We start from the raw sequence: 19073 nt of genomic DNA, 5'->3' as shown, positions 1-19073 counted from the left end.
TCATTTTTCCTTTAACTGTATATGAGCATCATAACATGCAATTTTATGAAAAGTTGAGAAATTTTCATGGGAATTTCTGAATTTATTTTGCTTAAGTGATGGCAGTTCTCAGCTTACATTGTATAGTATGCTGTAAGAATGTGCTAGAAAAGTGTCTTGTCCGCTTCAAAAAAAACCAAAAATTATTTAATGATATATTATTATTTAAATAATGTATAGATCAAAGACAAAGAAGACAAAATGGTATTTGCAAGCATCAAAGAATAAAAGTGGGAAGCAGCTTTACATTTTTATTGTTATTGCTATTTTTTCTGGCGTTGCATCAAAATGTTTCCATTCACCTTGACTTGTTTTATAAAATGTTGGGGGGTTTTTTTCTGTGCAAAAAAAAGGATTATAATATATTTAAATCATGACTTTATCATGCCAACTGACAAGTTAAGCAGTTTACAATAGACAATGGAACATTTCAATGTTTTGACATTTTATTTCCAATTTAAAAGATTGACGTAGACATTTTGCTTGCATTTAATAGGTACTCGATATTAAATTCCTCTTGTAAATTTAATTTGATATGAACACCAAAATGGACCATCTCGTTTTTGACTTATAATATTTCACACCACACATTTAAGGTAATATTGACATCATTCACTATCATTAAGATTATTCTCAAATATAATGATTAACTAATACCAAATGAATAATATCAATTTTACATCAGCTGTACCAAATCTATCAATACTATGAAGCACTATAGAATACTTACATATTATACAGAACAATACCAAAATCTAGAAGAAGAAAAAAGAAGAAACAAATGTAACATATTTTTCTTTGATGGCCCTGTTTCAAAAGCCTAAATGTCTGGTCTTATTTAAAAAAAAATCATATTCAGTCAGCGTGTTGTGGACTAATGAACCCTGAAGTATGAGTGCGATGAGCTGATGCACTACTTAAAACTAAGCTTTTAAAACATTTATGTTCTTCTCCAGAGAAAAAGGAAGAGGAGGAGGTTGGAGCCGCTGTGTCTGATGATGGTACGAAGTTCAAAGCATTTAGCCCGCTGATCCATTCCTCACAAATCCAGAGTTTACTAACACGACTCCCACATGCTCTGTCTGATACATATCCTGTTAACTTCACAGATGAAGAGAAAGAGCCAGAATATAGAGATGTGGTCATTAAGAAAGACTGCAGCGTCAAGGACTTCTATGATATAGAGGACCGCTTAGGAACGTAAGAGTCTGCTATTTCCATCAATAGTCTGGCTGAATGGTATAAAATAGTACTCTTATAACCAATTTCTCTCTCTTTAGGGGTAAATTTGGTCAAGTCTTCAAACTAGTGGAGAAGTCCAGTAAAAAGGTATGGGCAGGGAAGTTCATCAAGGCATTCTCACAAAAGGAAAAGGAGAACGTGAGGCAGGAGATCGGCATCATGAACAGCCTCCACCACCCCAAACTGGTGCAGTGTATGGACGCCTTCGAGGGAAAATCGGACATGGTCATGGTCATGGAGATGTGAGTCTCTAACCTAATCAAAAATCCGAAAGGCTAATGTGAAGCAGATTGAAGGAATTCAGTTCAGCTCAGTTTATTAGCATAGAACTTTTCACAATACACTTTGTTTCCGCAAGAGATTCGTAATACTGACAAAAATATATTGTTTGAACCAACTTTTTGCCACTAGGGTGGTACCTTTTCAGTACAATTTTATATCCAAAGACTTCACAGTGGGAACTTAAAGGTACACATTAGTAACAGAATATTCAAAAGTTATGTTATTGCACTGTTTAGGTACCAGTGTCAGGGGCGGACTGGCCATCTGGTAATTCTGGCAAATGCTAGAAGGGCTGGACCATTTTTTAATGTGGGCCGATTAGTTTTTTATTTTAGTTTATTTTTTTAAATATGTATTGTTTTTACATGCAGTGAGCTTTTATCTCTTGCTAGATGTGATATTATGATGATGATGATTATAGAAATAACAATAATAACAATAATAATAAATGTTAAGCATTTGGCCCAATCACCTATGGCTGCTTGGTTTCGGGCAGCCAGAGACTGTACATTAGGTCGTAACTATTAATATTTATTCATTAGGTCACCTATAATTGTTTAATAAGCACATGTTTATTCAAAACAAGAATGAGGCAAAGCCTAGTATAAGCAGTGAAGGATGAGAAGATATAGAATCAGATAGACAATGTGTACAATGTCAACTTAGAAACAAGGAGAAGCCAACATATAGACAGTGGCAATAAAGAACACCACTGCATAAATGACATATATAGTTATTTGTGAATAAAATTATGCTAAAGTGTTGCTTGTGCTGCATGTCCATTTGTGTGTAAAGGGGTGTTCACATTCACAGGTTACTCTTATCATAAGTAATTGCAGACAAACGGTTTAAACAGACAGCACATGGACTCTACTAGATTCACAGATTCACAGATGTTATGGGTTGTTTTTGTTTCAGTCACATACATTTAATGTTAAATATCTATTACGTATGGTACTGCTTATCTTATTTCACCATCTGCACACCATATAAGTAGTGAATGTGCAGGTCCATGGGTGGGGCTGTGTCGGTGTGGTAGTGGGCTGGTGTGGCTACATTGCCTGGGCTGAATTTTTGTCCCAGTCCGCCCCCGACCAGTGTAGTCCCTTTACAAAATCTTTTGAATAAATACTGCCTCAGGGACAGCTCTTATACCTTTATTTCTGAGAGTGAATGTTTGATTGTGCATATTATGCAGAAGATGATTTCTTGTCTTATTTTTCAACTTTGGATTTTGAAAAAGTAGTTTTGCTTTTAAAGGAAACAAGTTCTAGTGTTTAGCCACCTAAAATCCGCTTTAAGGGTTTCTAAGAGATCCATTTGTTGGGACAATGTGAACACTCCCTGCAGACACACAACATTATAAGATGTTAATATTAGGTTAGATTTAGGTCGCCAACATCTGAGGACATGTTATTTTGACATCCAATAACGACGTGAAATGACATTGATATTTCGTTGCTTTTAGGTTGTGGTGGAAAGTGACCAAAATCATGTCGATCCAACATTTTAAACCAACATCCTATTGACTTCAAATACTGACATTTATTCATCAACTCTGGCAACCAAAATGCAACACTGTTCACACACTGTTCACACTGTTCACTCACTGTTCACACTGGTAACGGCCACACATAGTCAAGCTATAAAATCATTATATGTTGATATTTAGTTTTTTTTAGGCTGCGTTGGAAAGTAACCAAAATGCAACATCTGTCCGACATTGAACATTGACGTCAGCCTGATGTTGGATTCTGATGTCAATCCAATTTTTAACAAAATGCAACGTTAAACAAAGTTGGGGTACAATGTCAATCTGACATCATGTTGATGTCCTGTGCCTGCTGGGCTGTTTTTTTTAATCAGATTCATGCCTGTAGTAAACGATATATAATTGCTTCTGATTTGAACCAATCAGAAGTTGACAAAATTAAAGATTTCTAGCAAAATCAAACAGTAATGTTACAAGACAAATTACCATAAGGACAATTTCGTTCTTCAAGGTGCGGCCTGTTGCAACATAGGCTTATTCTGAAAGCGTAGCCTTATACATTTCTGGAGATCATGAATTATGCAGCCAGAAATACGTACGGCTGCATTTCCTCTTTAAAACAAATGCTACGGGGCGGTATGATGCCGCCATATGGACTGACACAGGCTCATTCTGATCGTACCGATATATCAACACAATCTCACGCCAATTCATACCTTTTTGATTTAGTGGCTAATTTGTATGAATTCGTATGATCTAATTCATTCAATTTAGTTCGATATGCTCATCCCCCAATGAAAGTTGGGGTTGGGGTGGGGTTAGGTGCCACGCCTTTTTTTTTTTTTTCAATTTTCCAATTTCCTACGACTATTCGGAAACTCGTACAAATTCACTATTATTTAAAATAGCATTTTAAAGAGCAACGATTGACCTGCCCACCCCCTTCCCTAAACCCAACCTCAGTATTTTAAAAAGCAATCCAGAAAAAGAAAAGCCCTTGCCTGACTTTTACCATGTTTTCAGATTCTACCACATTCTCACCCTGTTATTTACTTGATTATTTAATTTTTTTACTTTTGTTTTTGCCTTATCTGCATTCTTTACTTGGACTCAAACCCTGTTGTCACAGTCAACTCCTCTCTGCATCTCAAGTCCGCCGATGTACGTGTAAAGAAATCAACTGATTCCCCCTTTCTTTGGAACCTGTGCTTTACATTGATGACAAATAAATACATATGTTGTTTCTGCTGGTTAATGTGTTGGTGCTTTGGAAACAAAACTAAAAATACTAAATCCATGGAAAAAACAGAAACACGTCCATTCATTTTGCTGTTTGGCACCTGGAAACTGAACTAAACAGTGGGCACTCTGAGGAACTGATGAGCGATCTGTTGTTTGGAACCAAAACAATACTTTAAAAAAATCAATCAAACTAGTGTTCAGAGCAGGTAATTCACCCTTGTGTACTAGCAACATTACGTTTGAGAAGCCAGACCTTTAGAATGAGAGCAGTAGAAAGAATTTATATTTATTAAGCAATTTACAATGTATTTGGCAAACACTTTTGTCCAAAGTGAACTACAACCAATCACATTTTAGATAGTGTTAACTCACAGTAGACACTGTAAAATGACAGACTGGTGATCCAGTTTTCATTTTAACAAAGAGCCTTAAGCAAATCTCATAGACATCTGTTAAAGATGATACACTTTTGATATCGTTAAGTTGATCCTGACAGGCTCGTAGCCAGTCTATCAAAAGGGATGGTTCTTTTTTCTCAAAAAGTGGACCTTTTTTGCAGTTTTTCAACTCATTTTCTATTTAAATATGAAATTTTAAATGCTGCATTTTAGTGACAATTTAAGCACATTTTTTGTTGAATTAGCTTGTCAAATGGTCACCCTTTTTGATGTACCAAAAACATATTCTAAAAATTGAGGATGAAGAAATATAAAGAGGCTACTTTATGATACATCACTAGGAGGAAATTAGCAATCTGTTAAAGTTTTTAATGTAAAACTGTGGCCTATTGTCATTTATTATGCAAAATATAAACTGGCCAGCACATTCAGCTCTCCTTAGTCTCAGAATTTGGCCATGTCAATTATAAATAAAATAAACATAATGATAATATAGTAGAGCTTCACAATTTTTCTAGTTTCTCTTGTAAAAAAAGAAAAATAAATAAATAAAAAGTACATTTGAAGATTCATTGATAACAACAATACCCTAATAAATATTAATATGGGCCGCTTTTGGTGCTTCAAAACTTTTTACTGGTAATTTTTGTCTTTCAAGAATAAGGTCCAAGATTTAGAATAAAAGATACTAATAAAATGTTTTCTCAATAATAACAATACAGTGAAAATTGACTTTACTTGCATCAGATTCCGCTTGGTCTTAAAGTCTTTTTTCGATGGGTTATTTCGATTACTTACACTCTCAGAAATAAAGGTATGTGAGCTGTCACTGAGGTGGTACCTTTTAAAAGGTACAAATTTGTACCTAAAAGGCTCATATTAATACCTCAAGGGTACATATTAGTACCTGAAAAGTACCAAAGTGTTCCTATCAATTTTTTTAGGTACTAATATATACTTTTGAGGTACCAATATGGACCTTTTAAGTACAAATGTGTACATTTTGAAAAGGTACCACCCCAGTGACAGCTCGCTTACCTTTATTTCTGAGAGTGTATGATTGCATAATGGTCATAACAGGACCAATGAGCTAATGTATGGGACAAATACTAGACCTTTTTCAGTGAGGGGTGAGTCTTTCGAACCACCAGAAGGCTACGGGCCCCCCTGATAGGCTCTCAGTTTTAAACACCACAACTTTCTTCTTTCCATTTCAAAGCAAAAGCAGAAACTACAGGCAAAATATGATCATGTGATGATCATACTAACAGATCAAGTTTGTAATGGGCAGTATTATAGGAATCCTTGACTAAGGAAATGTGTTTTATAATCGAATAGAATGTATAGAAACAAAAAGAATCCCATTGGACATGTTCCGCACACAGAAGTTTTGGTACAAGAGCTGTCACTGGGGCAGTACCTTTTTAAAAGATACATATTTGTACCGAAATAGTCCACAGTGGTACCTAAAAGGTGCATATTAGTACCCAAATGTACCTTAAAAGTATATTAGAGGTACCATTATGGACCATTCCGGTATAAATATGTACCTTTTGAAAAGGTACTGTTCCAGAGACAGCTCCCATACTGTTATTTCTGAGAGTACAGGATGGGACATCAGGTCAATTTGATGAACCTACTCTGCAATTCTTGTAGTTTTTGAACAGGTCGTGATGTTTGTTAGTTGTCTTCCAACACCTTTAAATCATTCCACCAGTTTAGCTATTTATGGTGTGGGTGGAATGCGAAATCCAAGAGTGTGTGATTGGAGATGCGCGTGTCACAAGCCCTTATATAGCTAGATGGAGAAACAAAGAGGTGGGGAGGGAAAAGTATGAATGCTCTCTTTCTCTGTTTGGCAGCCATGACGGAAAATAGCCCAGATTTAAATCTCCCTGACTGTAAGAGAATTGTTTAGCGCTCCAGGCAGAGACACTGTTCGTATGCTTGTTAAATGGAATGTGCATAAACAAGTTTAAAACGTTTCAATTGCAGTCTGACAGTGATTGGTTAGCATCACCAAATGATGATGTCACTGTGATCCCTATTGGCTGCAGGATTTCTGGCGGCGAGCTGTTTGAGCGAATCGTGGATGAAGATTTCGAGCTGACCGAGCGAGAGGTGATTAAGTACATGCTGCAGATCATAGATGGAGTCCAGTTCATCCACAAGCAAGGCATCGTCCACTTAGATCTTAAACCAGAGAACATCATGTGCATAAACAAGACCGGAAGCAAGATCAAGCTCATTGACTTTGGGCTTGCTCGAAGACTAGGTAAAGAAACACGAAAACAAACATGGTGTCTGGTTTTCTGGCACAGATTTATATGTTTTTATTTTCTGCTTACAGAGGATTCTGGCTCTCTGAAGGTTTTGTTTGGGACTCCTGAGTTTGTTGCTCCTGAGGTGATCAATTATGAGGCTATCAGCTACCCAACAGACATGTGGAGCATTGGCGTCATCTGTTACATTCTGTAAGTGACAAATCGGTACAACTCCTCCAACAGACCCTTAAGATCCGCGGCACGTAAAGACAAAGTAATCAATGCTGCAAACTGCAAACATTTCCTTTTATGGACTTCATAGAGTTTTTAGACAGCTTGCTTTTTCATTTTAGCATATAAACACTATTTTGATCTCTGGAGGTAGAGCGTAAATATTTAAACTGACTTGCCTCGGCTACTTTTATCTCCAGGTTACATATGAGCTAATGGCCCCCAGCATGTTGTAAAAGAAAGTTTTAGTTTTATTTTATTTCTTTTAGTAAACACTAAACAGCAATAAATACACCTTTCCAAACATCTATTTTTTGCTGTGAACTGCAAAACTGTCCTGATTCATGAGGGTGCTGCATGTACTTGCAAAAGATTGAATTTTAAACAATTTAAACAAACATTTAATTTAGTTTTTCATATTATATGCCAAAATATGTCAAATAATTCCTGAAGGTGATTAAATCAGTTATTATTCTGTAACTACAGAAAAAGTTAATAGAATACAGCCTTTATACTTTTATTTAAAATTATATCTTTCAAACTCATTCATTCATTCATTTTCCTTTGTCTTAGTCTCGCAACAGCGGAATGAACCGCCAGCCTATCCAGCATATGTTTTATACAGCGGATGCCCTTCCAGTTGCAACCCAGTACTGGGAAACACCCATACACTCTCATTCACACACATACACTGCGGCCAATTAGGTTCAATTCAATTCACCTATAGTGCATGTCTTTGGACTGTGGGGGAAACCGGAGCACCCGGAGGAAGCCCACGCCAACAGGGGGAGAAGATGCAAACTCCACACAGAAATGCCAACTGACCCAGCCGGTAGTCGAATCAGCAACCTTCTTGCTGTGAGGGGACAGTGATCCTGAGTCCTAATGCCCCAGTATAGTGAAAGGGACTCTATACTGCTCAGTGAGCACCATCATTCGGATGGTCGTTAAAAACCCCAGGATGTCCTTTCAAATATGCCCACTGACCTCTGTCCATCATGGCCTTCTAACCATCCCCATATTATAAATGGCTTTATAACTCTGTCTCCTCTCCACCAATCAGCTGGTGTGTGGTGTGCGGTCTGGTGCAGTATGGCTGCTGTCGTATCATCCATGTGGATGCTGTACACTGGTGGTGGATGAGGGGATTCCCCTCAATATGTAGATCACTTTATGTGTCCAAAAAAACGCTTTATACATGTAAGGAATTATTATTATTATTACTACTATTTTTATAGTAATAAATTATTTTTATATATTATAATATGTATTATATATATATATATATATATATATATATATATATATATATATATATATATATATATATATATATATATATATATATATATATATATATATAATAAATTATCTGACACTTAGCCTGTTTTTTAAGACAGCACAGTCATAGAACACATTGCACAGTCAAATAACAGGAATATTAACATTTACGATCAAAGTCGTGATGTTGGGAAGATTATTTAAATGATATTCAAAGAATTCTCTTATGCTCACCTAGGCTGCTGTTATGTGATAAATCCACTTCGGATGTTTTGTTAACTATGAATATAAACACTAATAATGATTTTTGTAAATTGCACAGTATTCAACTGTAATATGTATTTTCCTGTAGAACAGTTATGCAGTATGTTACTATATCTTAAAGTTGCATTGTGAAAATGACTGTATATTTCACAGTGAAGATACTTCAATACAATACTGTAAATACATATAGAGCTGAATAAACGGTGCTGTAAATGTAAATACAGTATTCTTGCTGTAATTGATTTACAGTATGTTACTGTAGTTTGCCAGTAATTTACTGTAGAGTCTACAGACTATTGTTAAAAGTGTACTATAATACTATAATAATTACATCACTAACTCTCATTGACAGTCATTTGTGTATACTGTCAATAGAATGTCAGTTGACAAACTATCAAAATAAAGTTTCAAAATTTCAGCTTTTGCCATAGAAAAGATGTTTTAGACAAACTCAAGTAATGAAAAATGTGTATCAAATGTCATTTGTGCCAACTGCCATTCGAATTTTAAATACTGGGATTTGAGTAAGAGTCTGGTTAATTGTGTAATGTTTTTAAAATGATACATATTTACGGGACATAAGTGATGATGTTAAATGTAATTATGTAGCGAAGCCAAAGACAAATTTCCTCTTGTGGATAATTTAAAAAAGGTCAAAGTGTTGGCAGATGTTAAGCAAAAAAACTATTAACAATCTAATGACTGCCATGTTAATTCCTTCAGAATGTCTAAATGTTTAGAATGTCTAAATGCGGCCAACACTAAAGTTGTAGCCACACATTTTGGTTGAATATGTAGTAACAGAATCAAAAATAACTGTCAAACACCCTTACTCTTGTTTACCTTCAGTGTCAGTGGTCTATCGCCATTCATGGGAGACAACGATAACGAAACCCTCGCCAACGTCACCTCAGCCACCTGGGATTTTGAGGATGAGGCATTTGATGAGATTTCAGATCAAGCCAAAGACTTCATCAGCAGGCTTCTGAAAAAAGACATGAGGTAAGATGAAAGCTCTTTTATAAAAACTTTTTCATCAATCAGAAATATGACCACACCAACATTATTCCAAGTACTTATTTGCTCATTTTGTTCCAGGTTAAAGTTTGTGTAAATTTAAAATGTACAATGTTTATTTTGCTAGCCCACATCCTTTATGTGAACAATTAATCCATGCAAGTTAATCCACTAAAAAATGTGCTTTGGTAATCTTTATTCAAATTCTGACCGTTTTCTTCTGCGTTTGGGGTGGTGGTCATTCTTTGTTAATGACAGTTTGACTGCTTTAGGCACAATTAATCCTCTACTGCACTGTTTCACCATATTTCAACATGATGTTTATGTTTATTTCCCTGCCACTGTGTCTTAAAGACTAACATATTTTTTTGTTATTATTATAATACTTACTCTAAGACCTTAGAGTAGCCAATGATGTGCTTTTTGTTAAACCACAAGACATGCAGTGTTTTTCTGTAGTGCGATTTCTGACAGACTGTCGTTTATTGTGAGTAGTTGCTAAATGCAAATGTAAATGTCAATAAAAACAAAGGATCAAATTATGTCAGATCCACAAAAAAATCTGAGACCTCCAGTAAGCTATGATGACATATTCACAATTTTTAAATTTTTTTTAGCAAATTAGTTTTTTGTAAATCGATCAAATGTATGTGTTGCCAAATGGTGCAATAGTGGAATGTGCAAAATTTAAATGGGTTAGCTTGCTAGCAAGGTCAGCTGTGAACTTTTATGTTGTAACAATAACAACATGAAAGCTAGTAATATAATGTTGATTAGTTGTATGTTAATGACATTTGCATTATGGACAAAATCTAGTTTTTATGGCAATACTACTTTTGAATAGATATTATTACAGGGAACAGTGTATTAGCGAGCACCACCATGTTCTATGGTAAGTGAAAGAAGAAAAGGACAGAACTGGCTCTTCCTGCAGATGAAAGTGAGGGTGGGATGGGTTTTAGTGACCATGAGAATAATGCAGACTGGACATTTGATAGAGACAGTTCAGGTAAGTTAGCTTAGAGGCAGATAAGACAGGCGTAGAATGGTATATTATATACATAAACATTGTTAGCTAGTAGCTACATTATTCTGATGCATCTGGATATACTAGACTTGTTATTTATTTGTTATAATATTTACTGGAGGAAATATTTATATTTACTTTATGTTGTATACATGATAATACAGTATTATGATTGTTTTTAATAATATTCAGCTAAAAAGAATGGAATAAATGAAAGCTGTTGAAATATGAGTTGTTGAAAAGTGTGTATAAGGTGTCATTTATAAGTTCTGTATTTAAGCTTATGATACTGCAACACCAATAAAATTATTTCAAACAAAAAAATTATTAATTATAAGAAAGGTTTTACATTTAAAATGTCTAAGTTAGATCTACTGTTGGACGTTGTTGCCATATTGCAACATTTCATAAAGTACCTTAAAAAATATTTTTTTCAAATTTTTTTACAGCACTTCAAGTTAAGCCATTTTAAGAAAAGAAAAACAGTCAAATATTTATTTTAATAGATTTATCATAATGCGTGCAGTAGAGGGTTAACCACACCCTTTTTATTGTTATTTTGCTATGAGGGAATGATGTGCAGCCCCGTCCCTACTCAGTGTCAACTTTCATAGACTTTAGTCTTTTTAGAGACCTTATATATACACATGTGAAGCAATTTTGTTGGACAGCACAGATTGAGCTCTAGGCAATTAAAGATATAATGTGGTAAAAAAAAAAATATTAGTTTTAGGGTTAGGGTTAGGCTTATTTATTGCAATATTTAAGTGATTTATCCATGCAGTCATCATTTTTTTCTAAAATTCCTAGAGTATGCTTATTATCTTTAATAAAAATAACTTTACCTCACTTTAAAGTCAGTGTAAAATCAAAATGTATATTGTTTATTTTGCTTGCACAAATTATTATTCTTTAGGTGATCTGACCATTTCTTTCTGCTTTGGAGTGGTGGTCCTTCTATTTTGACATCAGTTTGATGGCTTTAGCCACGATATACTTTAAAAACGCCCTTCTTTCCATTAGTTTGCTATGAGGGAATAATGTGCAAATATAAAGCCCCGCCCCCCACTCAATATTCTGTGTCAGTTGAAAGTACATCAACGTACTGAAATAAATCTTTAGGTTCATGCAGACTTTAATGATGTGTTTCAAGAGTTCACACTAAGCTCATGATTGATTATAAAGCTGGTTTGAAATGCTGTCCTGGGAGAGAACCCTGAGCTCAAAAGATCCTTGAGCCCGGGGCTCCCTCCTGTTTGCAAGGCGAGAGGGGAGTTCGAGCTTAGGTAGATCTAGAGAATCCCGATTTGGATTATTCAACTAACTTAAGTTGCATGCTTTTGGACGGTGGGAGGGAACCAGGGAACCCGGGGGGAAACCCACGTGAGCACGGGGAGAGCGTGTAAACTCCACACAGAAACATTGGCTGGCTTTTTAAGGACTAGAACCAGTGACGTTCTTGCTGTGAGGCAACAGTACTAACCACTGGGCCACCGTGCCACCCATCTAGGAAAGGAGGAGGAGTTGGGGTGGAAAGAGGGAGTCTTCAAAATGAACATGGCTTTTAAAAGGAACTTAGGGTATTGAATATAATATAAATTGAATAATGCCGGGCCGGCTGCAAGCAATCATAAGCATGTGATCCTCTCGAAATTAGTTTATAAATAAACTTCTCTTATTGACAAGTGCTGGACAACCTGTGTCTCAAAAGAACCAAAATTGCAACCATCAAATCAGTTATTGATAAAAGAAATCAAGTCCCATCCTGCACTTTTCCTTGTTCGGGAAGCTTTTTAGCTTAGAAAAAATTGCCTCTCTGGATATACCAAATTGCCAAAATTACCAAATTGCCTGTCTCTGGATATACCAGTAACTGTACCTAAAATAAAAATAAATAAAAAATTAATTAAAAAAACACATTACTAAAATTTCACTAAAAAAATTACAAAAAAAAATTACTAAATTACTAAAAAATTACTAATACTTTCCTTCTTAGACTTTACAGACCTGAAACTTGCCTACAGCACTTATTCATTGTTGCTCTTATAATTGTGTAAATTGCTTCCTTGTCCTCATTTGCAAGTCGCTTTGGATAAAAGAGTCTGCTAAATGACTAAATGTAAATGTAAATGTAGATATATGCTACAACAGGGGTAAAAAAAAAAAAAAAAAAAAAACACTAACTTCAAGTTTGTGCCAAATTTATCAAATAACTAAGATCCCAGTAAAATCTGTACATGAATGATAGGCAAAGTAAATGATCAAACTCATCCTTATCAAATCTATTAAGACACTCTCAGAAATAAAGGTATACAGGAGCTGTCACTTGGGCAGTACCTTTTTAAAACACATATTTGTACCCAAAGAGTCATATTAGTGCATATTAGTGTCCAAATGTACCTAAAAAGTATCTTTGAGGTACATTTGGACACTAAAGGTACAAATATACCTTTTAAAAAGGTACTGCCCCAGTGACAGCTCCTGTATACCTTTATTTCTGAGAGGGTAGTAAACACTAAATATTGAGGTGAATATTTTATTTTCCTGACCCATATTTTAGGGCCAGACTGACCTGCGCTCAGTGTTTCGAGCACTCCTGGCTCAAACAGGACACCAAAAACATGGAAGCTAAACAGCTGTCCAAAGAAAGGATGAAAAAGTACATCCTGAGACGTCGCTGGCAGGTGAGAGCATTTTGATTTATTTGTTACACAGGGAATTACTTTGTAGGGGAAACTGTCTCTTGGTGAAGGGACAGAGCTTAGCCTTCATGTTTGTGAGCGTCTCTGCAGAAAACTGGGAATGCAGTGAGAGCCATTTCCAGATTCAGCTCTATGGGAATGTTAGGAGGGATCGGCCCAAAGAAAAGCTCTCCAACTGAAGGTAATGACCTATAGCAAACTATTTTTACATTGTTGCCACACTGTTAATTACAGGGTTTTTAAAAATCAGTTTGGCATTATTTTCATAACTAATTGAATACATTTCAAATCTCTTAGAACAAAACTTTCAACTACTTACACTTGTAGTTCCATTAGTATTCTTTCAATACCTGATGTCATGGTTAGACATATTTTCATTCTACATAATCATTGTTGCAAGAAAATATCTTTGTGATATGTGAAAACATTTGGTTGGGACTGTTTTCAAATTAGTACTTTACTTAACTAGTTAATCAGTAGCAGATAATACTAGGTACAGGTTTGTAAAACTATAAACACAGCCATCTGACAAATTGACAATTTAAAAACAAAGTATTTATTGTAGTATTGTTGGATTGTAATGTTGCAACCATTTCTTGACTGAAATCTCTTGCTGCAATTTGTAACTAACAAACTATTAGACAATGAACAGGAAACTTAAAAATCTATGGACATAATAAAATTATTCAGTGATTAAGATCAGTTGAATGAAATGATAGACAGATGTTCTGTATTTGACTGGATGTAATGAGATGCAAATCAAAAGTTTAATAGTAATAGCTTTATGAAAGGCAGATGTGAATGAAACATTTATATAGATGAAACTTATTTTGTGTATGAAAAAGGATATTTTGTAATTGTGTATTGAACACAATTGAAAATATGCTGAAATATTTGAAAAGTTTAAAAAAGTGTGCCAAACTAATCTTATAAAACTGTAAATCTCATATTTGTACAAATATTATTTGCATCTGCTGTAAACAAAATCCTTAAATTAGCAGTTTCCCAAATTTGTGATTCATATTTTTATCCTTATAATTAGGTTATTGATCTTTCTTCTAACAACTTTTAACAACTGGAAAAAGTGACTTTTATTAACATTTTTATAGTTTAAAGTGATATTTTGTCTAGGCTGGTGTTGTATATTACGCTACATTGTAATAAACAGACACCATTTCATTTTTTTTTCTGACTTAATTTTCTATAGTTTATTTCTTATGCATTATATAATTAAAATGGTAATAAAATTCTTTGTTAAACTGTAAAGTAGAATTTTCAACATCAAAAGTTGACAAAGCTGAGATAAAACTCCCATAATGCTATATTCAAGCATAAATAAACACAAGCATAAATAAACAGAAAACACTTGTAAATCACAAAATACAAAAACTGTTAATTAACATTTTTTGCAGTATAACGTAAAATATATACATGTGTGCGTTTAGAAGAGCCTCCAGCACCATTTCTTGAGAGCGTGGAGGATGAAAACCACACTCCAGCAGCGCCCAGCTTCGCCTCTGTCATTCAGGATGTGGAAGTGGTGGAAGGCAGCGCTGCCCGCTTTGACTGCAAGATTGAAGGTAATGAGCTTCATTTTCAACAGCTTCTACATTTGAACTACTGAGTCATTACTCTGTCGTTAACCCTTAAATATATAGCTGAACTTTAAAGGATTTTCATGTTCACCATTCCTGGTTTAGTTAAAAATACAGTAAAAAAAATCATTGTACAATACTAAAATGTGATATAGTTAACCTAATTAACCCAGTTAAGCCTTTAAATGTCACTTTAAACTGTATAAAAGTGTCATGAAAGTGTCATTACAAAACTTTTCTGGAGCCATTAGTGCAGTCTGCAGTGTCACATGATCCTTCAGACATCACTCTAAGGTTGGTTTGTTGTAGATAGATTGATTAAGAATTAAACATGTTAAGACTGAAGCATGGTTTTTTATTAAAAGAAAAGAAAAAAAACAATCCTAAGTTGAATCAAATTCCAGCAGTGTTGTTGTTTTTAATATTGTAAATCTTCTGAAGACATTAAGAACAACAACATTCATTCATTCATTTTCTTGTCAGCTTAGTCATTTTATTAATCTGTGGTTGCCACAGTGGAATGAACCACCAACTTATCCAGCATATTTTTTACACAGCGGATGCCCTTCCATCCGCAACCCAACACTGGGAAACACACCCTTTCACACACAAATACTATGGCCAGTTTAGCTGATTCAATTCACCTATACCACATGTCTTTGGACTGTGGGGGAAACTGGAGCACCCGGAGAAACCCCACACTTACATGAGGAGAACATGCAAACTCCACACAGAAATGCCAACTGACCCAGCCGGGGCTCAAACCAACAACATTCTTGCTGTGAGGCGATCATGCTACCCACCGTGACACCCAGAACAACATTGCTGGAACTTGATTTAATGTAGGATTGTTATTTTTTTTATTATTAAAAATGATTCAGTCATCTATTGTTTCTCTATTTTTAACTCTAGAAAAGCAGAATTCGATAACTACTAAAATGGCCATAGGAGTCATTCTAACATACAGTTGAAGTCAGAATTATTAGCCCCCCTTTGATTTTTTTTTCTTTTTTAAATATTTCCCAAATGATCTTTAACAGAGCAATGACATTTTTAGAGTATGTCTGATAATATTTTTTCTTCTGGAGAAAGTCTTATTTGTTTTATTTTGGCTAGAATAAAAGCAGTTTTTAATTTTTCAAACACCATTTTCTAAATTAATATCCCCTTTTTAGCTGATCTTTTTTTTTTCGATAGTCTCGACAGATGCTAGAGGCCATGGTCTTTAGCCTCCTTGTTAGAGCAACTGACTTCCATGCGGAAAGTTGCCAGTTCGATACCAGCTCGGAGCGGGTTGGGAAGTGTAGGACCGGCGGGGTTAAATACAGAACAAACCATCGTTATACAATAACTTGCCTAATTACCCTAACCTGCCTAGTTAACCTAATTAACCCAGTTAAGCCTTTAAATGTCACTTTAAACTGTATAAAAGTGTCATGAAAAATATCTAGTAAAACATTATGTAGTGTCATCATGGCAAAGATAAAATAATTTATTAGAAATGAGTTATTAAAACTATTTTGTTTAGAAACGTGTTGAAAAAAAATCTCTCCGTTAAACAGAAATTAAGGAAATAAAATAAACAAGGGGCTAATAATTCTGACCTCAACTGTAAGACTGTGCTGAACTGAATTTTTGTCACATAATATTAACATTTAAAGCTTATATTGAGATTACATTTTAGAATAAATTATTGACTGTCCGCCATCACATATATGAAATCACTACCCAAAAAATATGACTTCTATAGCTTATAACTGTGTACAAGTTATTAGACCTTCCTTGAAGGTGTGTACCTCTGTTACGACGGGGAGTGACACCAACAACAGAAGTTAGGATCCAAATGCAGGTTTAATCATAGTCAGGCAAGCAATGGTCAACACAGGTGCAAACAGATCTATACAGGCAGTCCAGAATCGTAGTCAAACACAGGCGAGAGGTCAGTAGGCAGGCGGCTAAACAGGAGAACTGGATAAAAAAGGCTAAGATCAAAACACAGGAACACAAGACCAGGATAACGCGGTGTAATGTCACCTTACAGATAAACAAGACTCAGCAACATGTGTGTGGAAAAGAGGGGTTTAAATAGTCCAAATAATCATTGGGTGAGTGGCTTCAGCTGTGAGAGTGCAATCAGTGTGGATCTGGAACCGGTTGTGTGTGTGTGGCATGACTGGGTGTTGTAGACCCATAACATGGCAGATATGTAGTTCAATGAGTGTGAATGTTTGTGTGTGAATGTTTACCAGCGACATCTGGTGGTTGTTCGCTGGTGAACACTCTCTTTGACCAGCAAGCGGGAAAGCAAAGTCTTTTTACCACAGTTAGCGTCGAAGTAAATCCACAACCACAGGATAAGAACTGACACAGTAAAACCAACACAATCACTACTATTCACGTCCCTTTATATACAAGTGCTGAATAAGCCTTCAAAGCTAATATTGACCAAAAGAAATGAGCATCTAGTTAAAAAAGCTTTAAAGCTTAGAAAGTTTCTACATACATTTTTATAAAATAAGACCCCTGATCCTTAAATTAACTATTTCAGACACTGTGAGAAAAGATTTAAACTAAGAAAATGAAAACCTTTAAAGTCTGTGAGAAATCAAAATTTACAATGTTTATTTTGCTAGCGCACATCGTTGCTCTTTAGATTAACAATTAATCCGTGCAAGTTATGCCACTGAAAAAAAAACATTGTTTTAATAATCTTCAATTAATGTTTAAAAATTTGCTTGGGCATCTGAAGTAGCGATCCCGTTAATGACATCAGTTTGACAGCTTGAGCCACAATATTCGTAACCACGCCCCTCTTATTGTTAGTTTGCTATGAGGGAATGATTCACAAAAATAAAGCCCCGCCCCCTACTCAATGCTCTGTTTCAGTAGGAAGTACATCAACATACTGAAATAAATGTCTCAGCAACTTTCTATTCACACTGACTTCAATGTATGTAAAAGATAGGAAAAATAGAACACTACTGATTTACTTTCTTTTCTGAAAATAAAGGCTGCCCAGATCCTGAGGTGGTGTGGTACAAAGATGACCAACCTATTAAGGAGACACGCCACTTCCAGATTGACTATGAGGAGGACGGCCACTGTAGTCTGGTGATCTCAGAAGTTTGCCCTGATGATGACGCCAAGTACACCTGCAAAGCCGTCAACGGCCTGGGAGAAGCATCCTGCACCGCTGAGCTGATGGTGGAGTTTATGCAGGAGGAGGAGGGAGACGCTGAAGGAGAGGAAGAGGACTGAACAATGATGAAGAATGCACTGAATAACCCAGGAACCGAATATCTTAATCATTTACACACCAAGTCAATTCTTCTTTAATTTTACATCGTATTTATGTGTCTTCTTACTGCCTAGAATAGTATGGAGAGAGCAAAACAGTTTTTGAGTACAACTGTTTGCTAAAATCAGAGACATTCCAGCTTGAGCCTTTAATTATCCCTGACTGAATTTCCAAAAGGAACTATCTATGTGACAACCTATGTAGGCAACACAGGCTCATTGAGAAAACGTGCTTGCATGTATAGTTAAAGATAAAATTATTAGCCCTGCTGTGTTTTTTTCTTTTTCAAATATTTCACAAACGATTTTAACAACGCAAAGAATTTTCAAAGTATTTCTAATATTTTTTCTTCTGAAGAAAGTCTTATTTGTTTTATTTTGACTAGAATAAAAGCCGTTCTTAATTTTAAGGTTAAGGTTCAATATTTTTCGCCCCTATCAAACAATAAAGATTTTTTTGATTGTCTACAGAATAAACCAAGGTCACACTAGAGTTTGAGCATGCAAAATTCTGTTGTATGACGTTGAGAAAATGGGTGGAGTTAAACCAGATGATCAGATGTTTATAAAACAAGCAATTAGTTCATATTTGTAATTTCTGTCCAGAGAGATCACGTTTTGATCTTCTATTGGTCCCCCACATTTACATGATTTAGCAGGTCTGAATTCACCAAGCTTGAACTTTGCAACGCAGCAAACT

At 35.2% G+C, this 19073-nt stretch overlaps 2 protein-coding genes across 2 annotated transcripts in view; one reads left to right on the top strand and one right to left on the bottom strand.

Moving 5' to 3' along the window:
* The window catches only part of mylkb (myosin light chain kinase b), a 40662-nt gene extending 21796 nt beyond the window's left edge, over positions 1-18866 (top strand). The window contains exons 8-17 of the mRNA XM_009302263.5: positions 996-1040; positions 1149-1239; positions 1320-1523; positions 6753-6970; positions 7046-7169; positions 9585-9737; positions 13340-13463; positions 13572-13662; positions 14927-15061; positions 18087-18866. Of these exons, the coding sequence (XP_009300538.1) occupies positions 996-1040; positions 1149-1239; positions 1320-1523; positions 6753-6970; positions 7046-7169; positions 9585-9737; positions 13340-13463; positions 13572-13662; positions 14927-15061; positions 18087-18334 (1433 nt within the window). The 3' untranslated portion in view covers positions 18335-18866. The remainder of the gene's footprint in view (positions 1-995; positions 1041-1148; positions 1240-1319; positions 1524-6752; positions 6971-7045; positions 7170-9584; positions 9738-13339; positions 13464-13571; positions 13663-14926; positions 15062-18086) is intronic.
* asic4b (acid-sensing (proton-gated) ion channel family member 4b) overlaps positions 1-19073 on the bottom strand; it is a 750743-nt gene that overhangs the window by 212065 nt on the left and 519605 nt on the right. The window lies entirely within an intron of this gene.

This window comes from Danio rerio, chromosome 6 (genome assembly GCF_049306965.1).
Source record: "Danio rerio strain Tuebingen ecotype United States chromosome 6, GRCz12tu, whole genome shotgun sequence".
Classification (NCBI taxonomy): Eukaryota; Metazoa; Chordata; class Actinopteri; order Cypriniformes; family Danionidae; genus Danio; species Danio rerio.
Note: the sequence above shows the minus strand (reverse complement) of the source record. Positions and strands in the feature narration are given on the sequence as shown.